Source organism: Choloepus didactylus, chromosome 19, assembly GCF_015220235.1.
Source record: "Choloepus didactylus isolate mChoDid1 chromosome 19, mChoDid1.pri, whole genome shotgun sequence".
Classification (NCBI taxonomy): Eukaryota; Metazoa; Chordata; class Mammalia; order Pilosa; family Megalonychidae; genus Choloepus; species Choloepus didactylus.
In genome coordinates this window covers 34,526,568-34,548,794 of record NC_051325.1, presented here as the reverse complement: position 1 = coordinate 34,548,794, position 22,227 = coordinate 34,526,568, and the positions used below count along the sequence as shown (strand labels likewise).

The window sequence follows — 22,227 nt, the reverse complement described above, 5'->3', positions numbered from 1 at the left end:
ATTATACTCTTCTAAAGGTGAGTAAAGTAATACTTGCTTCAGAAAGCTGCTGTAAAAATGACTTGAGGTAATATTCATGATCAAGCCACCCCGTGGCATTGCCTTGCACACTCAGGGTCAGCTCAGTGAACACTAGCGGTTACTACTCTGGCTGTAACCCTTCACCCCACCACATCTTTAACTCTCTTTATTCCTTCTGTTCTTCCTTCATTTCTCTGTCTCTTGTCAGCAACTCTGGCTCCCTTAACCATTGGCTCCCTTATTCCTCCCATAATACTAACATTAACAGCAAAAATGTAGTGAGTGTTTCCTACAGGCCTGACACCGTGCCAAGCACTTTGCATGCATTACCTCATTTCGCCCTCAAAGAAACCCTAGGAGTGGGGCACTATTATCAGTCCCATTTTACAGAAGCAGAAACTGAGGTTTGGAAGAGGTTCCATGACTTACCCAAGGTCACACATAACAGGAAAATGGCAGAGCTGTTGTCATCATAGCCCAGGCTCACAGCAACTCCACTATCTTGCCTCCATATCTCCAGACCAGATTATCTCAAAATATGGCCAAGGGAGAAACTAGACACATTTTGTGGAAAATGCCAGTCTCCAGGTCCCAGGCCCACTACCAGCATCACTGGGGCCGGTACCAGAAATCTGTTATCATAAACACAAACCCCAATCCCAGTGATTCTGATAAACAGAAGTTAATGACCTCTTCTCCAGAAATGGTTCTTCCCCCGACCACCAGATCTAATACAGAAACCCTGCTTTGTTTCCTTCCTGACCCTTACCCCAATTTGGAATTACGGTCTCCCTCTTTCCCAATTTATTTTTCTTCTAGACTTATGACCATCTAACATAATAGACATTTTTCTTATTGTCTTCTTTCTTGACTGTCTCCCCCCACTAGAATGTCACAGCCAGGAGGTCAGGAGCTTTGTTTGTTTGTTTTGTCACAGCTGTATCTCTAGCACATAGGCAGTGCCTGGAGCTTGATAAATATCGGTTGAACAAATGACTATTTTTTGGGGGGAGGGGTAATTTATTATGTGTCTCCCCACTAAGGTGTAAGTTCCATGACAGCATAATACTGGAGACAAACTCTGAGTGCCTTGTTCATGGCTGTATCCCTACTATGTGCCAGGAATTCAGCAAAGTTCCTGGCACACAGTGGGTGCTCTCTCAAGAGTGGTAGATCAAATGGACAATAGTCCTGAGGCTGAGGGGCAGTCAGGACCCTACTCTATTTCCAAGAATGGACCAACTGGATAGTTTCTGCTCCTTTCCCTGTTTCCCCCTCAGCCACACGGTCCATTCTCCACGCAGCAGCAGCCACTCCAGGACTTCTGTGAAAACCTGAGTCAGAGCATGTTCCTGCTCTGCTCAAAATCCTCCAGAGTCTCCTAGTCTTAGCGTAAAAACCCAAGGCCTTAAGAATCTCCCCCTGAGTACCTCTTTGTTGCTCAGATGTGGCCCTCTCTCTCTCTCTAACTGAGCCACCTCAGCAGGTGAACTCACTGCCCTCCCCCCTACGTGGGACCCAACTCCCAGGGGTGTGAATCTCCCTGGCAACATAGGTTAGGACCCCTGGGGATGAATCTGGACCTGGCATCGTGGGATTGAGAATATCTTCTTGACCAAAAGGGGGATGCAAAATGAAATGAAATAGTTTCAGTGGCTGAGAGATTTCAAATGGAGTCGAGAGGTCACTCTAATGGACATTCTTATGCACTATATAGATAACATCGCTTAGGTTTTAATGTATTAGAATAGCTAGAAGTAAATACCTAAAACTATCAAACTCCAAACACAGTAGTCTGGACTCCTGAAGATGATTGTATAACAATGTAGATTACAAGGGGTGTGTTCTAGTTTGCTAACGCTGCCGGAATGCAAAACACCAGAAATGGATTGGCTTTTATAAAAGGGGGTTTATTTGGTTACACAGTTACAGTCTTAAGGCCATAAGATGTCCAAGGTAACACATCAGCAATCAGGTACCTTCACTGGAGGATGGCCAATGGTGTCCGGAAAACCTCTGTTAGCTGGGAAGGCACGTGGCTGGCGTCTGCTCTGGAGTTCTGGTTTCAAAATGGCTTTCTCCCAGGACATTCCTCTCTAGGCTGCAGTTCCTCAAAAACGTCCCTCTTAGTTGCACCTGGGATATTTGTCCTCTCTCAGCTTCTCCGGAGCAAGAGTTGGCTTTCAACGGCCATTTTCAAACTGTCTCCCATCTGCAGCTCCTGTGCTTTCTTCAAAGTGTCCCTCTTGGCTATAGCTCCTCTTCAAAATGTCACTCACAGCTGCACTGAGTTCCCTCTGCCCATCAGCTCATTTATATGGCTCCACTGATCAAGGCCCACCCTGAATGGGTGGGGCCACGCCTCCATGGAAATATCTCATCAGAGTTACCACCTACAGTTGGCTGGGGTGCATTTCCATGCAAATTTAATCAGCACCAAAACATCTGCCCCACAAGATTGCATCAAAGAATATGGCTTTTTCTGGGGGACATAATACATTCAAACCAGCACAGGGTGACAGTGTGATTGTGAAAACCTTGTGGATCACATTCCCTTTATCTAGTGTATGGATAGATGACTAGAAAAATGGGAACAAAAACTAAATGAAAAAATAGGGTGGAATGGGGGGGTGATTTTGGTGTTCTTTTTACTTTTATTTTTTATTCTTATTCTGATTCTTTCTGATGTAAGGAAAATGTTCAGAAATAGATTGTGGTGATGAATGCATAAATATATGATGGTACTGTGAATAGTTGATTATACACCACGGATGACTGTATGGTATGGGATATATTTCAATAAAACTGAATTTAATTAAAAAAAAAAAAACCCAAGGCCTAACCATGGACTACAGGGCCATACACAAGCTGCTTCCCCCACCCTCCCACACCCCACCATCTTTCTTCCTCACTCACCTGCTCCAGACACACAAGCCCCAGGGCCTTTGCACTTGTGGTTCCCTCTGCCTGGAAGGTTGCTCCCTTAGGTGTCCACATGGCTGCTTCCTCGCTGCTTCAGGACTTGACTCAAATAGCACGCATTTCCTGGTGGCCCTTGTCTAAAACACTCTCTCCCACTCTCTCCTCTGTGCCTCTCTAGCCCCTTAACCTATAGTCTTCTTCATATCTCTTATCATCATCACAAGTCTATATATTTATTTGCCCTGTTTGTTGTCTGTCTCCCCAATAGAACTTGAGCTACCGTATAAGGTCAAAGCCACATCACTGCTGAATCCCAACAATCAGAATTGAGCCCAGAGGTAATAACATAGGTCAGTTAACTAAACAAATTAACGATTATAAAAGACAGAATTAGGAACCAGTTAGAAGCACACACTTTGGAGTCAAATTGTCCAAGTTCATGTTCTGTATCAAACAAAAACACACAAACCACCCTTCTAAAGCCAGGGGGAGAAATAACATCAGAAACATGAATTCTTCCATTAAGAATGCTGGGTAACCGCTAAGCCATTTTGCCAGCAAAACTGAAGATTTAAAGGAAAAAAAGAAAAAGTTTTCAAATCAAATGAATTTTCCTATTTCTTTATGTAGTAGTCATTGTTCATTGAGCTAATAAAAAATTAAAGTGAAGAATTTTTCTATAGTATTTTATAATATTTACAGTATTTAGAATTTTACTTTCTGCTATGGATACCAAAGAACTTGTGTCTTTAAGTCATTTCAAATACTTTGAAATATTATTCGGATAATTACAGAAACCATGAAGCAACAGATGGCAAGACAATTAATGATCTAAAATTGTATCAGTTGGAGAAGGACTGTGGGAAGATGTTGGCGTAGGAGGCTCCAGGAATTAGTCCCTCCACCAAAACAACTATTAAACTGGAAGGAATCATCTGAATCATCCATTTTGAAACTCTGGAGTCTAGTGAAACATATGCAGCATCCAAGGAAAAACCGAATGACAAGGCTGGTAAATTACAGTAGACATTGGTGAATTTCACCCTCTGTGCAATGTCCACCATTCCCTATCCCCCAGCCATGTGGCAGGCAGCAGTGGGGACTGCAGTCCTGGGATCCTGGTGCAGTGTGTACATGTCAGGGTGGACTATAAGCATCTCCTCCTGCAAAATCAAGACTGGGGCAGGGGTAAGACTGGATCACTAATCACTGTTTTAGGTCAGCTACTTCAGATTGCTGGGGGAAGGCCCTAAGGGTGGCCACTGTTCCAAACCCCTCAGGCAAAAGCAGCAGAGGAATCTTAAAATGACAGTATCTATTTTTTCCTCTTTTCTATTTCCATTCCCTGTTTGGGAGCAAAACAGTTTGGAAATTCACAAATTGGCAGCTCCAGTCAACAACATCAACATCAACAACAAAAACTGACAGTCTCAGAGGAGTGGCAGAAATAGATTTCCAGAGTTAGGACAACATAATACTCAGTTCTCAAGAAAAATTACAAAACACACAAAGAAACAGGAAAGTGTGGCCAATTCATAAGAAAAAAAGAATTTGCCAGAAACCATCCCTGAGGAAGTTCACACATTGGAACTATTAGTCAAAGACTTTAACTCAACTGTCTGAAATATGTTCAATGAGCTAGGAATCCATATACAAATTACTAAAGGAAATTAGGAATACTTTGCCTAAACAAAAATAAAGATACAGAAATTATAAAAAGGAACCTGGGCTGGTTTGGAAATATTATGTCCTCCCAAAATCCATATTCTTTAATGCAATCTTGTGGGGGCAGACTCCTTAATCTTTTTGATTAGGGTGTGACCTCTTGACTGAATGTTTTCATGGAGATTTGACCCCACCCATTCAGGTAGGCCTAGATTAGTTCACTGGCTACTTAAGAGAACTCCAGGCCCAGACGCTTGCTAAGGCTGACACTTAGAGATGCTTGGCGATGCAGACAGAAGGTTGCTTGGAGATACTAAACTAAGGATGCATAGGAGCTGAGGGAGGAGCTGAAACACAACTTGTGACAAGCAGACACCAGCCATGTGCCTTCCCAGCTGACAGAGGTGTTCCAGATGCCATCGGCCTTTCTTCAGCAAAGGTATCCTCCTGTTGATGCCTTGATTTGGACACTTTTATGGCCATAGAACTGTAAATTTGTAGCCAAGTAAACCCCCTTTTATAAAAACCAATCCATTTTTGGTATTTTACATAATGGCAGCTCTAGCAAATCGGAACAGAACCAAACAAATTCTGGAGCTGCAAAGTACAGTAATTAAAATGAAATTACTCATTAGTCAGCAGATTTGAACAGGCAGAAGAAAAGATTAGTGAACTTGAAGACCAGACAATTAAAATTAATCAGTGTGAGGAGCAAAAAGAAAAAATTAAAAAAAAAAAAATAGCGCCTGAGGGACCTGTGGGATACCATACCATCAAGCTTACCAATAAATGTATCACTGGAGTACCAAAAGGACAAGAGAAAGGGGCAGAAAGTGTTTTGAAGAAATAATGGCTGAAAACTTCCCAAATATGATGAAACACAAGAATATACAAAGCCAAGAAGCTCAATTAACTCCAAGCAAGAGATCTATACCAAAATACATTATAGTGTCTTTGTCAAAATCCAAAGACAAAGAGAGAATTTTGAAAGCAACAAGACAGGAGCAACATGTCATATACAAGGGATTCCCCAATAAGAGCATCAGCAGATTTCTCATTAGAAACCATGGTGGCAGAAGACAGTAGAATGGCATATTTAAGGTCCTTAAAGAAAAAACTGTCAATCAAGAATTCTGTTTCTGGCAAAATGACCTTTCAAAAATGAAGGAGAGAAAAATGGCCGCTCCTTAGCACAGCGACAGGGGTTTCCCCTCAGCCACTGCTGCAGCTGCTGGCCAAGCTCCACCATACCCTCAGCCCGCAGCCACAATGCAGCTTATGTTGCCTTTTAGTCATCAGGGAAAAGCTTCAACTGCAGAAACTGTATGTCCCACTGTCAGACAAAAAGAAGAAAAGGATCACAAGGGAACTCGTTCAAACCATTTTAGAACGTAAACCTAAAATGTGCAGCTTTCTTGACTGGTGAGATCTGAAGATTGTTTACTAAAGATATGCTAGTTATATACACACGATAGAATACTACATGGCAGTAAGAAGGAACCAGGTCGTGAAACATATGACAACATGGATGAGCCTAAAGACATAATGCTGAGTGAAATAAGCCAGACACAAAAGGAGAGATATTGTATGTTACCACCAACATGAACTCTGTGAATAATGTAAAATAAGTGTCTTAAAAAGTAGAATATAGGGGACGTAGAGATAGTCAGAACCTATTGAAGGGGGAATAATAACCTGATATGTACAGAGGGTGATCTTAATGGTATGGGAATGGTCAGGAGTGACTATGGTACGTTAATGGGATTATAAGTATCAATGACGCATTGAAGGTCAACATGTTCGTAAATGGTGGTTTAAAGGCAAGTAACCCACAGAGTAGCACCACAAACCTAAATAAGTGTTAGCATGATATACTTACAAGGTGCTGCAGAGGGTTAACAACAGACTGGTATGGAAAAACTACCCATTACGTATTAATGACTATATTTAATAGGAATACCTTACCAACTCTACATACTAGGGATGAATAATTAGCAACTGATAAGAGCTCTGGGATCTATTATGTTACATGGTGGAACTGTAGCCTATAGCATCCCTTGGGATTTGCTCTATAGCTGCTCATTGAATTGTGCCTTGAAGGTCTCCACCTTTCTGTACATACATTGTATTGCATGATGAGGAAAGAATGGAAATTGTGGAACTGTAACCCATAACAATTTTTGAAATTACCTATGTGACTGCTTGTTGAGCTGTACATCAAGAGATGACACCTTTCTGCACGTATGTTATATTTTACAATAACGGAAATGGCTGCAGTTATGGAACTGTGACCCATGATATTCTTTGAGCTTTGCTCTCTTAACTACTTGCGAAATCCTACATTGAAAGTTATCACTGTTATGTATATATGTTAAAGTTCACAATAAAAAAAAATAATCTGTATTTCTGCTGTGCTACTGAAGATCAGGACAATGAATTAATTACCATTGAAATAATTTATCATTACATGGAATTACTGGTCAAGTATTTTGGCAGTGTGTGTGAACTTGAAGCCATCTTTAATTTTGAGAAGGCTTATTTTATTTTGGATGCATTTCTCTTGAGAGGGGAAGTTCAGGAGACATCCAAGAAAAATGTCCTCAAGGCAACTGAGCAGGCAAATCTCTGCAGGAGCCACGTCATGAATATTTTAATGTCCCTGTGCACTAAATGACTACTCATCATCTATGCAGAATTTCACAGTGGAAATAGAGAGCTGATATACTTATGAAAGAAAATATCCTCAGATTGGTGATGCTGCTTATGTTGTATAATAGTAATAGATTATTTCAGAACTAATACCTTTACAATTGTATTTTTTCCTATCGTCATCCCTAATCCTTTCTGTTTTATTTTCATTCTATATGTGATCTTGATATAGTTTATTCCTGTCTGCAACTGATTTAATTTCTTCTTGAAAAAATGTGACCTGAATGGTTAGAGGAATATCTCATCTTAAACACATATATGTTATCACTAATCTGTGATTAAGCTTACAAGAGGAAAAGCCTACCAAAGAAAATATAGCTGGAATGCTAGGTAAAAATAAGCAGTGCCATAATATGTAGTACAGTTTAGTTTTCAAAATGTTGATATAATAAAAAAAAAAAAAATTGAAATTGAAATTCTATTTAGTATGACTATATGACATTCTGTATATGCTAATGCATCACATAAAAAGGTAAGTGAAAATAATACAGGAAAGTACTATTTAGGGTAAAACATTTCCAGTTTTTTAGGAATTTTGTAATGTCACATTTATTATATCACATGTGTACTATATAATATCAAACACTCTCTTTAAGAACTATCAGAAAACTATGTCAAAAAAGTATCTGTGCACTATCTGTTGCTCAACAGTAAGTAACACTTTCAAAGTACCATTACTGATTTTATGAGTTAAAATTTTAATATTCAGTTTAAATACCTAAATACTTACATTTTGCTAGTTATAGTTAATAATATACTTGTTTTCATTTAAATACTGTTTTGTTAGATATGGCTTTATATTTTAGAATATTAAAACCTTTAATAATGATCATTATTGTGTATACTTTTAATCAAACTTGCATTTTTTTTAAATGAAGGAGAAATTAAGACATTTACAGATAATCAAAAGCTGAAAGAGTTCATTACCAGAAAACTTGGCATTCAGGAAATGCTAAAGGTAGTTCTTCAGGCTGAAATAAAAGGACACTAGACAGTAACTTAAAGCCATATGAAGAAATAAAGAACACTGGTAAAGGTAATTATGTAAGTAAACATAAAATCCTATATTATTGTACTTTTGGTTGGGAACTGCTTTCTTCCTCTTTATCTAACCTGACAGGCAAATGTGTAAAATAACATTTAAAAATCTATGTTGATGGGCATATAATACAAAAATATATAATCTGAGGCAATAACAATATAAAAGGGAGGGATGGATCTACAGGATTGGAGAGTTTGTAAACTACTGAAACTAGGCCAGTACTAGTCAATCTAGGTTGTTATTAGTTTAAGATGTTAATTATAATTATAAAAGTAACCACTAAGAAAATAACCAAAAAAAATATAGAGAAAAGAAGAAGGGAATCAAAATGCTATACCTCAAAAAAGCAACTAAATACAAAAAAAAATTTTGAAAAAGGCAGTAATGGGGTAAATGAGGAAGAAGAAACATACAAGACATACAGAAAACAAGTAGCTAAATGGCAGAAGTAAATTCTTCCCTTCTCAGTTATTACTATAACTGTCAATGAATTAAAATCCCCTATTAAAAGGCAGAGATTAGCATGTTGGATGAAAAAGCATGAATAACCTATATGCAATCTACGAAAGATTAAATTTAGGTCAAAGAACCAAAGAGGTTGAAAGAAAAAGAGTGGAAAAAAGATATTCTGTGCAAACAGTAATCAAAGGACAGCTGGAGTGGCTACATTATTATCAGACAAAACAGACTTAAATTCTAAGAGACAAAGAAAGATATTATATATTGATAAAAGATTCAATCCAGTAAGTAATCACTATAATGATTATAAACGTATATGTATCTCAGAACAGAGCCCCAAAATATATGAAGCAAAAACTGACAGAATTGAAGAGAGAAATAGATTGTTCTACAATAATGGTTGGAGACATCAATACACAACTTTCAATAACTGATAGAACATCTAATATGGAAATAGAGAACTTGAATAATGCTATTAACCAATTATACCTAACAGACATACATAGAACACTCCACCCAACAAAAACAGGAAACACGTTCCTCTCAAGTGCATATGAAACATTCTCCAGAACAGACACCACATTAGGCCACAAATCAAATCTTAATACATTTAAAAATACTGAAATCACATAAAGTATCTTTATGGACCACAATGGAATAAAGCTAAAAATCAATAATAGAAGGAAAAATGGAAATTTTACAAATACAAATAACACACTATGAAACAATCAATGGATCACAGAAAAAATCACAAGGAAAATTAGGAAATATCCTGTGGCAAATGAAAATGAAAACACAGCATACCAAAACTTATAAGATGCACCAAAGGCAATGCTAAGGGGGAAATTTAGAAAGAAGAAAGATCACAAATCAATAACCTAACTTCACACCTAAAGAACCTAGAACAAGAAGAGAAAACTCAAGTAGAAGGAAAGAAACAGTAAAGATTAGAGATAAATGAAATAGAGAATATGAAAACAACAGAGAGAATCAACAAACCAAAAGTTGGTTTTTTGAACAGATGAATAAAACTGACAAGCCTTCAGCCAGATGGACAAAGAAAAAGAGACAGATGACAAATATCTAAAATCATGAATGAAAGTAGGGACATTACTAATAACCTTACAGAAATAAAAAAGATTGTAAGAGGATACTATGAACAACTGCAAGCCAACAAATTAGAAAACCATGGTGAAATGGACAAATTCCTAGAAACACACAAATTACCTAATCTGACACAAGGAGAAATAGAAAACCTCAACAGACCCATGAAAAGGAAAGAGATTAAATCAGTAATTAAACACTTCCCAACAAATAAAAGTCTAAGACCAGATAGTATCACTGCTGAATTCTGCCAAGCATTTAAAGAAAATTTAACACCAATCCTTCTCAAATTCTTCCAAAAAATAGAATAGGAGGGATTATTTCCTAACTCATCCTATGAGGCCAGAATTACCCTGAAACCAAAGCCAGATAAAAACAGCACAAGAAAAGAGAACTACAGACCAATACTCTTATGAATATAGATGTAAAAATCCTCAAAAAAATACTGACAAACAGAATCCAACAGTATATTAAAAGGATTATATACCAAGACCAAGTGGGATTTATTACAGGAAGGCAAAGATGGTTCAACATGAAATCAATCAGTGTAATATACCACATTAATAGAATGAAGGAAAAAAAAAAAACACAATCATCTCGATGCAGAATAGCATTTGACAAAATCCAACATCCTTTCATGATAAAAATATTCAGAAAAGTAGGAATAGAAGTAAAGTTTCTCAACATGATAAAGGGCATTTATGAAAAATCCACAGCAGATATCATGCTCAATGGTGAAAGACTGAAAGATTTCCCCCTAAGATCAGGAACAAAGATGCCCACTGTCACCACTGTTATTCAACAGTCTACTGGAAGTTCTAGCCAGAGCAATCAGGCAAGAGAAAGAAAGAAAAGGCATCTAAATAGGAAAGAAAAAAGTAAAATTGTCCCCATTTGCAGATGACATGATCCTACATATATAAAATCCCGAAGAAACCACAAGAAAGCTACTAGACCTAATGTGGTTGTTTGAAACTGTATGTAGTCCAGAAAAGCATGTTCTCACAGTTAATCCATTTCTGTGGGTGTGGACCCATTGTAAGTAGGATCTTTTGATGCGGCTACTTCAGTTAAGGTGTCACCCATGTCACTCTGGCAGGGTCTTAATCCTCTTACTGGAGTCCTTCATAAGAGAATGAAATTCAGAGAGAAAGTCATAGAAACACGAAGTTGAAAGCAATGAAACCCAGAAGAGAAGGGAGAGACCATCAGATGCCACTACATGCCTTGCAGAGGACTCAAGGATTGCCAGCAGCCAGTCTTAGGGAAGAAAACATCACCTTGATGATGCCTTGATTTGGACATTTTTCTCAGCCACAAAAATGTAAATTAATAAATTCCTATTGTTAAAAGCCAACCCATTTAATGGTATCTGCTTTCAGGAACCTAGCAAACTAAAACACCTAATAAACAAATTCAGCAAAGTTTCAGGTTACACAATAAACACACAGAAGCCAGTTGGGTTTCTATACACCGGTAATGAACAATCAAAAAAGGAAGTCCAAGAAAACAAGTCCATAAACAATAGCATCTAAAAGAATAAAATACCTAGGAATAAATTTAACCAAGGATGTAAAAGACTTGTATACTGAAAACTACAAAACATTGCTTTAAGAAATTAAAGACCTAAATAAATGGAAAGACATCCCATATTCATAAATTGGAAGACTTAATATTAAGACGTCATACTGCCTAAAGTAATCTACAAATTCAATGCAATCCCTATCAAATTTCCAGCAGCCTTTTCCACAGAAATGGAAAAGCTGATCCTCAAATTCATATGGAATTACAAGGAGGCTGAATAGTCAAAACAAACTTGAGGAAAAGCAACAAAGTTGGAAGACTCACACTTCCTGATTTCAAAATTTCAAAACCTACTACAAAATTACAGTAATTAAAAACAGTATAGTACCAGCATACTGATAGACCCATAGACCAATAGATTAGAATTGAGAATCCAGAGAAAATCCACACATCTATGGCCAGTTGATTTTCGACAAGGGTGCAAAGTTCATTCAATGGGTAAAGAACAGTCTCTTCAACAAATGGTGTTTGGACAACTGGAAATGCACACGCAAAAGAATGAATGTGGGCCTCTACCTCTCACTGTATACAAAAATTAACTCAAAATGGATCAACAACCTAAATATAAGAACTGATAACATAAAACTCTTACAAGAAAACATACGAAAATATCTTTAGGACCTCGTAGAAGATAATATATTTTTACACCAAAAGCACGAGCAACAAAAGAAAAAATAGGTAAAATGAATTTTATCAAAATTAAAAACTTTTGTGCATCAAAAGACACTATCAAGAAAGTATAAATACAGACCTACAGAGTGGGAGAAAATATTTGCAAACTATGTATCGGATAAGGGTTTAATATCCAGAATATATAAAGAGGTCCTACAGCTTAACAACAAAAAAACAAACAACTCAATTTAAAAATAGGTCAAAGACAGTGTGATTGTGAAGATCTTGTGGATCACACCCCCTTTATCTAGTGTATGGATGAGTGGAGGAATGGGGATAAAAACTAAAGGACAAATGGGGTGGGATGGGAGGATGATTTGGGTGTTCTTTTTTCACTTTTATTTTTTATTCTTGTTCTGGTTCTTTCTGATGTAAGGAAAATGTTCAGAGATAGATTGTGGTGATGAATGCATAACTATGTTATCATACTGTGGACAGTGGATTGTATACCATGGATGACTGTATGGTGTGTGAATGTATTTCAATGAAACTGAATTTAATAAAAAAAAGGTCAAAGAATTGAATAGATATTTCTCCAAAGAAGATATTCAAATGGCCAATAAGAATTTGAAAAGAAACCCTACATCATTAGCCATTAGAGAAATGCAAATTAAAACTACAATGAGATACCACTTCACAACCACTAGGATGGCTATTATTTAAAAAAACAAAGTGTTGGCAAGGATGCAGAGAAATGGGAACTGTTGTACATTGGTGGTGGAAAGGAAAAATTGTGCAACCACTGTGGAAAATGGTTTGGCAGTTCCTTGGAAGGTTAAACATGCAATTTTCATATAATCTAGCAATTCCACTCCTTGGTATATACCAAAAAGAATTGAAAGCAGGGACTCAGATATCTGCATATTAATGTTCATTGCAGCATTATTCACAGTAGCCAAAAGGTGGAAGCAACCCAAGAGTCCATCAACCAATGAATGGATAGACAAAATGTGGTATATGCATGCAATGGAATATTATCCAGCCATAAAAAGAAGTGAAGTGCGGGTACATACTACAATATGGTTGAACCTTGAAGACATTATCTTAATTGAAACAAATGAGACACAAAAGAACAATTATTGTATGATTTATCTTATATGAAATACTTAGAATAAGCAAAATTCATAGAGACAGAAAGCAGAATAGTGGTTATCAAGGGTTGGGGGCAATGGGGAATTATCACTAAATGAACATGAGTTTTGGTTTGGGATGATGAGAATAGTTTGGAAATAGATAGTGGTGAAAATTACACAACATTGTCAATGTACTCAAATGTCAAAGAATTGTTCACTTAAAACAGTTAAAATTATTTTTATGTTATGTATGTTTTACCACAATTAAAAATAAATATTTTTAATTGTATCAGCTGATGCGAAAATATCTAATAGTAAGTTTCTAGGTTTTGCTTTTCAAGGTGCATTGTATTCCACATAAAGTTAATTGACCAGAAATCGTAAGAGGAACATGCCACTAGATCATGTTTCCAATACAGTGAAATAAAAAGTGATTGTTTTCCTGAGTCTTAAACACAACGGCAAAAGTTTGTTTAACTGGCTTTGCCCCCTCATACTGCCATTCTCTGGGTGTGAGAACTGGAGCAAGTCCCTTTTCTCCCTACACCTCAGTTTCCCCATCTATAAAATGGGGACAATGATAAGCATGCCCATGGGGTTGCTGGAAGGAGGAAATGAGTCAAGTCTGATACCTGCGAAGTGCTCAGTGTAAGTGTGTTATCACCATCCCTTGCCCAGCTGCACTGGCCCTGGTGCCCATGGGAGGATGCTCCCCATACCTTCATTAGCTGCATGTCGGCCTGCATCTTCCCAGGGTCCAGCTTCTTTCTGTGCGGTTCTCGCTGACTCCTCACCTGGCCTGCCAACGTCATGACGGACTTGGAGTACAACCCTGTGGAGAGAAGGGAAAGGGCGAGGAGACAGTGAGGGTTCCAGCAGGACTGGGGTCAGGTCCCAGGGAATGCACCGTCAAGGGGCACAGGCCACTGCCCCATCTAGTCACAGCCTTAATATGCAGGACAATGCGACAGAGGAGGAAATTCACGCTCATCAGTAAGTTCTCCAGGCTCCGCTCTGGGCCCTGAATAAGGGAGGGCCAGGCCCAGGGGAAAGCAGTAACTGTGGGTTTGCACAGAGTATAGAAGAGGGGTAGCAATGAGAGACCAAGCACCCCGACTCCCAACCCTTCCATCAGAGAGTTGCGGACTATTGTGAGTTGCACTGTGTCTCCCAAAAAGTTATGATCATGTCCTAACCCCCAATTCTTGTGACTGTGACCCTATTTGGAAACAGGGTCTTTATGGATGTCATTAGTTAAGATGAGGTCATATTTAATTAAATGCAATACATGTGATCCTGGACTAGATCTAATAATGGAAGAGAAAATGCCCAAAAGGACATTATCGGGACAACTGAAAAAATTGAGAGGTAGACTGTATGTTTTACATCAATGTTAAATTTCTTGAATTTGATATTTAATGTGGTTACATAAGTGAATATCCTTGTTCTTAGGAAATACACAGGGAAGTATTAAGTGATAAAGGAGTAGGATGCAATCTACTCAAGTGTTTAGAAGATAGATAAATAAGACTAGAGAGAAAGATGATGAAAGGAAGGGAGAGGGAAGACAGGCAGGCAAAGGTAGCAAAATGTAAAAAGTTGGTAAAACTGGACATTTGGGTAGAAAGCTTATTGGAGTTCCATATTTTGTTTTGTAATATTTTTTGCAACTTTTCTGTAAGTCTGAAATTATTTCAAACTAAAAAGTTTACAAAAAAAAGAAAAAAAAAGCGGTCAATCTGCATTACGGTGAGCCCTAATCCAATCTAACTAGTGTTTTTATAAAGAAGGAAATTTGGACGCAGAAGAACATCACAGACACAGAGGGAAGTTGTCCTTGTGAAGACAGAGGCAAAGATTGGAGTTATGCTGCCACAAACCAAGAAACGCCTGGGGCTACCAGAAACTGGAAAAAGCGGGGAAGGATCCCTTAGAGCCTCCGACAGGTGCATGGCCCTGCCAACGCCTTGATCTCTGACTTCTGGCCTCCAGAATGGTGAGAGAATACATTTTTGTTGTTGTTGTTATTTTAAGCCACCCAGTTTGAGGCACTTTGTTACAGCACCCCTAGGAAATCAATACAGAAACTCACACTGTTTGTGTCTTGTCAGTAACTGAGGCAGCATGGAATAGCAAGAAGACCAGAGTCTGGCAGGCCTGAGTCCAAATCCCTACTCTCCCACCAACCTGACCCGTGGAAAGGTAGGATGGGATAGGGGTTAAGAGCAAGAACTAGGGAGTCAGACAGCCTGGGTCTGAATCCTGGCTCTGCCTTCTACCAGCTGGGTGACCTTGAGTAGATCACATGATCTTTCTGTCCTTCAATTTCCCCTTCTGTAAAATGGGAATAATCATCAATCCTACCTCATAGGGATGTCATGAAGATTAAATAAGAAGTTACTATACATTAAAGTGTTTGCAATAATGCCTGGCACATATATAGTACTAAATATATATAATGCCAATTGTTACTAAATGACCTAAAAATTGGGACCACAGTGCCAGACAAAGGCATAGATGTGCAAAACTCCAAATGGATTTCTACGAAATCTCTCTCAGGGCTGTGGCCCTGATAATGAGCATATGAAGAGAATTCAGATTACAATAAAGCATTTGGAGGGCAAGCTCCTGAAATCCCTGCTTCCTCTCATCCTGTCACATATCAGCATCTGACTAATCACTCAGGTGACTGCAGCTCTATTCTCAGCCCTCACCAAAGTCCCTGCTCCAGGTGCAACCCAGTTCATTTGAGAAAGAAATTAATTATGTCCTTAACAGACCAATATCTTTAACCCTGAGAAATCTTAGTCTTAAGTGTCAAGATGAAGTACAGTTTTAGGTATCGAGATGACAGAATAAATTAAAGAGATTAAATTTTGTGTTAAATTTATTCATTATCTGTTTATATCTGCTATTTAATTATGTTTTTTAGGAAACTGATTGATTCCATCTTTTGACAATTGTGAAAACATCAATGTGCAAATATCTATTTGAGTCCCTGCCTTCAATTTTTGGGGGTATTCTCAATTTTCAATTCTTTGGGTATCAATGTCTTTTGGTAAAGATGGAAGCAACCCAGGTGTCCATCAACAAATGTGTGGATAAACAAATGTGTTATATACACACAATGGAATATTATTCAGCCATAAAAAGGAATGAAGTTCTGATACATATGACAATATGGATGAATCTTAAAGACATCATGTTGAGTGAAATAACCCAGACACAAAAGGACAAATGTTGTATGATCTCATTGATATAAAATAATTAGAATAAGCAACTTCATAGAGTTAGAAACTAGAATATAGGTTTCCAGGGGCCATGGTGGCAGTAAGAAATGGAGAGTTGATGCTTAATTGGTACAAAATTTCTGTTTGGAGTGATGGAAAGTTTTGGAAATGGATGGTGGTGATGGTAGCACAACATCATTTACATAATTAACACCACTGAATTATATATTTGAGTGTGGGTAATAGGGAAAATTTTAGGTTATATATATATTACCAGAATAAGATTTTAAAAAAAAAGAACCATAGGACTGTACAACACAGTGAAACAATGTAAACAGTGAACTATAGTTAATATATGATGATATTCTTTCATCAATTGTAATAAACGTACCACACTAATGCAAAGTATTAATAATAGGGAATACTGTACAGAGGGTGGTATATGGGAACTCTGTATTTTCTGTATGTCTCTTCTGTAAACCCACTACTTCTCTAATAAAGAGACAGTGTGATTAATAGATTAATCTTGTGGTTCTAACATAAAATGTGTAAATGAGATTTTGATTTACATTTTTTTAAATTGAAAGGTTTAAGACACTCTTATTAAGTTTGTATATACTTCCAGAACTTTTAAGAGAACATAAGATTACCCATATTTAGCTTATTTATTAGATTTACAAAAATTATTTAAATACCCAAAGGGTCTTGTTAATCAGAAAAGTAAATTATTTGAAAATAAAATTGAATATATTAAATTTTTAAATGTAGCTTCAAAAGTATAGGAGAATTAAATTAACCAAGTTCCAAAATCCCACTTACAAGTGTTCATAAAAATGGTAAGATTCATAAGTTGAACTTTACCACTTAAGGAAGAATTTGTAGCTTTAATAATGACTATGTTCATTAGTGGTAATAGCCCTGTTTTATCTTTTTTTTTAATTAAACTTTTTATTTTGAGATAATTTTTTATTCACATGTAGTTTTAAAACAATACAGAGATCCTATGTACCTTTTACCCAGTTTCCCCCAATGGTAATATCTTGTAAAACTATAGCACAATACCACAACAAGGATATTGAAGTTGAGACAGGCAAGACAGAGAAAATTTCCATCACAAGGATCCCTCTAGTTGTCCTTTTATGGACACACCTACTTCCTTGCCCTACCATCCTGATCCCTGGCAACCATTAATCAGTTCTTCATTTCTATAATCTTATTTCAAGGCTGTTATATAAATGGAATTATATAGTATGTATTCTTTAGGATCAGCTTTTTCACTCAGCATAATTCTCTGGAGATTCATCCAAGTTATTGAGTGTATCAATAGTTCTTTCCTTTTTGTTGCTGAATAGTATCCCATGGAATGGATATACCGCCCCTTGTTTAACCTCTTCATCTGCTGAAGAATATCTGGGCTGTTTCCAGATTGGGAGTATTATGAATAAGGCTACAACGAACATTTGTGTACTGTCTTTTGTGTGAACATAAATTTTTAATTTCTCCAGAATAAATGCCCAGAAGTGAAATTTCTGGATTGTATGGTAATTGCACATTTGGTTTATAAGAAATCACCAAACTGTTTACCAGAGTGGCTGTGCCATTTTATGTTCCCAGCAGCAATGTATGAGTGACCCAGTTTCTCTGTATCTTTGCCAGCACTTGGTGTGATCACTCTGTTTTCTTTAGCCATTCTCCATCCAGAAGACTTCAAGGCCTTATAAAATGTCCGAGCCACAAGATCAAAAGAGCCTGAATTCCTGAATGACCATATGGAACAAAACAAATCTGCACCCCTCCACAGATCCACAAATGCACTTTGTCATAAATGAAAAATAAATTTCTGTATTAACACTTGAAATGTAGGGGTTGTTTCTTACAGCAGTTAGCCTACTCTGACACAAATGGTGTCAAAAGGGACTGACAAATGGTGTCAAAAGGGACTCCATCCTGTCCGCAACCTCCACACCAGCCCCCAAGCGCTTCTGCCCACCTGGCTGAACACTGATCAAGCCCTTCATTTTTCCTTCCTTGTGGCTGCTGGCTTGTTGGACTGGAGGCAGAGTTGATGGCTTGCTTTTCTGTGTAGACCGCTGCCACGGAACATAATCCTACCAGACAACACAATCAGTCACACATCATCGAGGGTTCAAATCCCAGCTCCAATCCCTTGGATACATCCGTTGACTTTAAGCAAGGGAGTTTACCTCTCTGAGGCTCAATTTCCTCATTTACAAACTGGATCTAATAATAAAGCCTACCTCCATAGGATTCCGAGAGAGGATCACTTTCTCATCAGCCAGCTAGAATTTACTAAGGACATCCAGGCTGTGAAGTAAGAACTGTGACCAGAAGATAAAGAAAAGACCCAATACCCACCCTCAGGAACCCAGAGCAGCAGAGATGAATAGGAAAACAGCATAATATACCCCTACATTCTGATAAAGTAGTGGAAGGAGGCAGTGGATAAAGTAATGAGAAAACTGAGGTGATTCAGAGGCTTGCCCCGCGCCCTAGAGCAGATGTGTGGCACAGCTGGAACTAGAATTCCGGTCTCTTAACTCAGCCGGGATAGCCGCGGCCGTGGGAGTTGAGAGCAGGCGGGCTGCAGCCCCAGGGTCAGCAAGCTACCCGCCCGCGCCCAAGCCCTCCCGAACTCACCCGAGACTCGTGTTTGTGGACTGTGGAGCGAATCCCAGGGTGGTCGGGTCTGGAAGGAAGCGGAGGCCGGAAAGAACTTCAGCATCATACCCAGCAAAAGGAGCAGCAAACAGCAAACTTGAAACAGGCGAGGACCGGTCTCAAAACCCAAACTACACTTTACCAGGAACAAGAGCGGGACGAAGGCGAGGAGAGAGCGAGGTGAGGTGGGGCTATGGAAGTGAGGGCGGAGAGAGGGCGGGATCAGCAGCCCTGGGTGAAATCGAAGCAAGAACCTGACCAAGGCAAGATTAGCCGGGACCGGGACCACGCATGCGCACTCCACCATCGGCGAAGCTCTTTTTCACTCACTTTGGAAAAACGCGCGCCATTGGGGAAAACGGAAAGAGAGTTTTGAATCCGTAGGGCCCTGATCTTCTGGGATGCCTATTCGATTTCCCCAGTCTCTTCGTCTCTGCGTGTATGACGCGGTAACCAAGGCTGCTGGAGCTTCCCAACAAGACCCGACGCTTTCCCGCAGGTCTCTATCTCCAAGGAAACGCGACGCCGACTACAGAGTGCCTAGAGGGACTAATCCCGTAAGGCAATACGTAGCTCTCCCCACCTTCTCAACTTGGTTTACAGAAGTGCTTCAGTTACTACACATATAAGCTTTGAAGTTGCGTTTATGGGTTCAAATTCCATCTGTCACTAAACCACTACTAGCTGTGTGATCTTGGGCAACTCACTTTACCTCTCTGAACCTAGATTCCTCCTCTGTGACTAGGAGCAATAATTCTAATCCCATAAATTCTCTCCCTCTTTCTCTCCAAAATTTGCATCTTCTTTCAAGATACACCCCCAGTCATGCTGCCTCCCTGAAGTTTCCTGACTGACCCTTAAAAAATAATGCAAATCCTAAAAGTCAATACAAACCTGGACTGAGGTGTCAGTTCTGACTAATGATCAAATCAGTTATGGTCGGTGTGGCAGGAAGCCTCTAAGATGGCCCCAATGACCCCGACTTCCATCCCCTTCCCTTGAGTGTGGGCTGCACCTAGTGGCTCCCTTTTAACAAAATGCAGCAGGAGATGGGGTGTCACTTCTGAGGTAAAGTTATAAAGTGGCTGTGGCTTCCACCTTGGTGCTCTCTATCCCTCTCACTTCCTTTCTCTGAAAGAAGCCAGCTGCCAGGTAGGGAGCGGCCCTCTGAATATCAATGTGGCATGGAACATCCTGTAAGGAACTTGATCCTGCCAACAACAACAGGAGTGAGTTTGGAAGTACATCCCTCCCTGCCCCAGTCAAGCATTCCAGCCTGGCCAAAGGCCTTGATTGCAGCTTTATGAGAATCTGAGCCTGAGGCAACCAACTAAACAACACCCAATTTCCTGACCCACAAATTGTGAGATAATATATGTTTGTCTTTTTAAGCAACTAGGTGTGGAATAATTTGTTACACAGCAACAGATAACTAATACAGTTCCGGAAAAATATCTAAAGGATATGGAAAAAATTATACAAATGGCTATCTTTGAAGAATGTGATTGGCAAGAAAGGGAGAGGACTAGGGAATTTTACTTTTTACTTTGTATCATTATGTATTGTTTAAATTTTAGATGTGTATGTAATACTATTATTTATAACATATATTTTAAAGGTTTCACTGTATTGCTCAAAAATATTTTGTATTTACAAAATATGGTGTAAGTACAAGGACGAATGTAATTAGGCGGCAGACATTTACTGCTCATTGAGTATCCGTGTACCACTCCACATCTTCCAGCCTCCTTGCAGTTAGATGGGTCCATGTGATTCATTCCGGCCAATGGGCTGCGAGCAGAAGTTATATGTGTCACCTTCAGGAAGAAGCACTTAAGGGGCAGTGCTTCCAGCTCTTTCTTCCACTCCCCTGCCATGGGACCGCAGAGGCCTCTGTTCCAAGCAGTGTAGATACAAGATATCTACACTGGGTCAGTGAGGGACCATTGACATGTAATGTGGGCTAGAAGTAAATCTTAGTTGTGTTAAGCCATTGAAATTTTACAGTTTGTTATTGTAGTATCATCTAGCCTACCCTGACTAAATACATATTCTTTTATAACCTTTAAAAGTGACAAAAAAAAAATCTCCAAATTTCACAGTTTTAAAATGCCCAGTCACTAATGAGTAAATAGGTTAATGTATTTATACATTCAAAAATATGTATTAAGCATCTCACTCATCCCCAGGCAGTGTTCTTGTCCCAGGGATCAATGGGAAAAGAGAGGGAAGGTACTGAAGTTCTCCAGAGGGTTCCTACTTTCATGGATATCACAGTCTAGTGGGGGAGACAGACAATAAGTATAAAAGCAAATAAATAAGCAAGATAAAACAGACTGTGTTTATGGCTAAAGAATGAAACAGTACCCCCCGACCTCCATTTCTCTATTAACTTAACCATAAATTCAACACCTATCTTTTTAGCACCTACTATGTTCTATGTGAGGCACTGAGGTTATGACAATGAAAACAAAAACACACAATCCCTGCTGTTCCCAAGCTTACAGTCTAGTAGAAGTAGAAACATGTCTTAGGTTCCCCAGAAGCAGATCCTGAGATGGAGATTCATAGGCAAGTGATTTATTAAGGATGTGCTCCCTAGGGAGACTGGCAAAGAAAGGAAGTAGGACCAGGAAACGGAGATATCCAAGCAAGGCTGCGATCTCAGGCAAAGTCCCATGAAAGGTAGCTGCAGCCTGATCCTGCAGGGGATCTCTGGAGTGTAGTTATACCTCAAAGCTGTTCTCACCTAAGGCCAGGGAGCCCAGTTCTCATACTCTGCCCCCCATCAGCTATAGGTCAAAGGCAGTCAGTCAATTACTCAGCACTTCTGAAAAGTGGCTCCATGTTATAACTTAAGGGCAGTCTGCCAAAGAAAACCTCAGATGCTGGTTGTGTAGGAGCAGAATACATTCAAAGGCGGGGGCCTAAAAAAGTTAAAGAGGGGCACACGTGAAAGGCAGTACACTAAGAACAGAAAGAGAAAAGAGGCCTCACAAGAAAGACACAAGACCCTTACCTGTTTGAGCCACAGAGCTCAGGCCTTGTTTCAGACAGCCAAACTGGA

The 22,227-nt window shown here is 38.9% G+C and overlaps 1 protein-coding gene and 1 pseudogene across 5 annotated transcripts in view; one reads left to right on the top strand and one right to left on the bottom strand.

Annotated features, from left to right (window-relative positions):
- The window catches only part of C19H20orf96 (chromosome 19 C20orf96 homolog), a 32,846-nt gene extending 13,186 nt beyond the window's left edge, over window positions 1-19,660 (bottom strand). For 2 of the 5 annotated variants that reach the window (XM_037812137.1, XM_037812135.1), the window contains exons 1-4: window positions 19,491-19,660; window positions 19,140-19,188; window positions 18,472-18,589; window positions 13,971-14,083 (exon numbers count right to left, since the gene is read on the bottom strand). In XM_037812137.1, the coding sequence (XP_037668065.1) occupies window positions 13,971-14,083; window positions 18,472-18,589; window positions 19,140-19,188; window positions 19,491-19,510 (300 nt within the window). In that variant the 5' untranslated portion in view covers window positions 19,511-19,660. Of the gene's footprint in view, window positions 1-13,970; window positions 14,084-18,471; window positions 18,590-19,139; window positions 19,457-19,490 lie in introns of those variants that run through there. The other 3 variants (XM_037812139.1, XM_037812138.1, XM_037812136.1) reach the window with 3 other exon arrangements.
- Window positions 5,812-7,278, top strand: LOC119515896 (annotated as a pseudogene).
- Window positions 19,661-22,227: the final 2,567 nt, after the last annotated feature.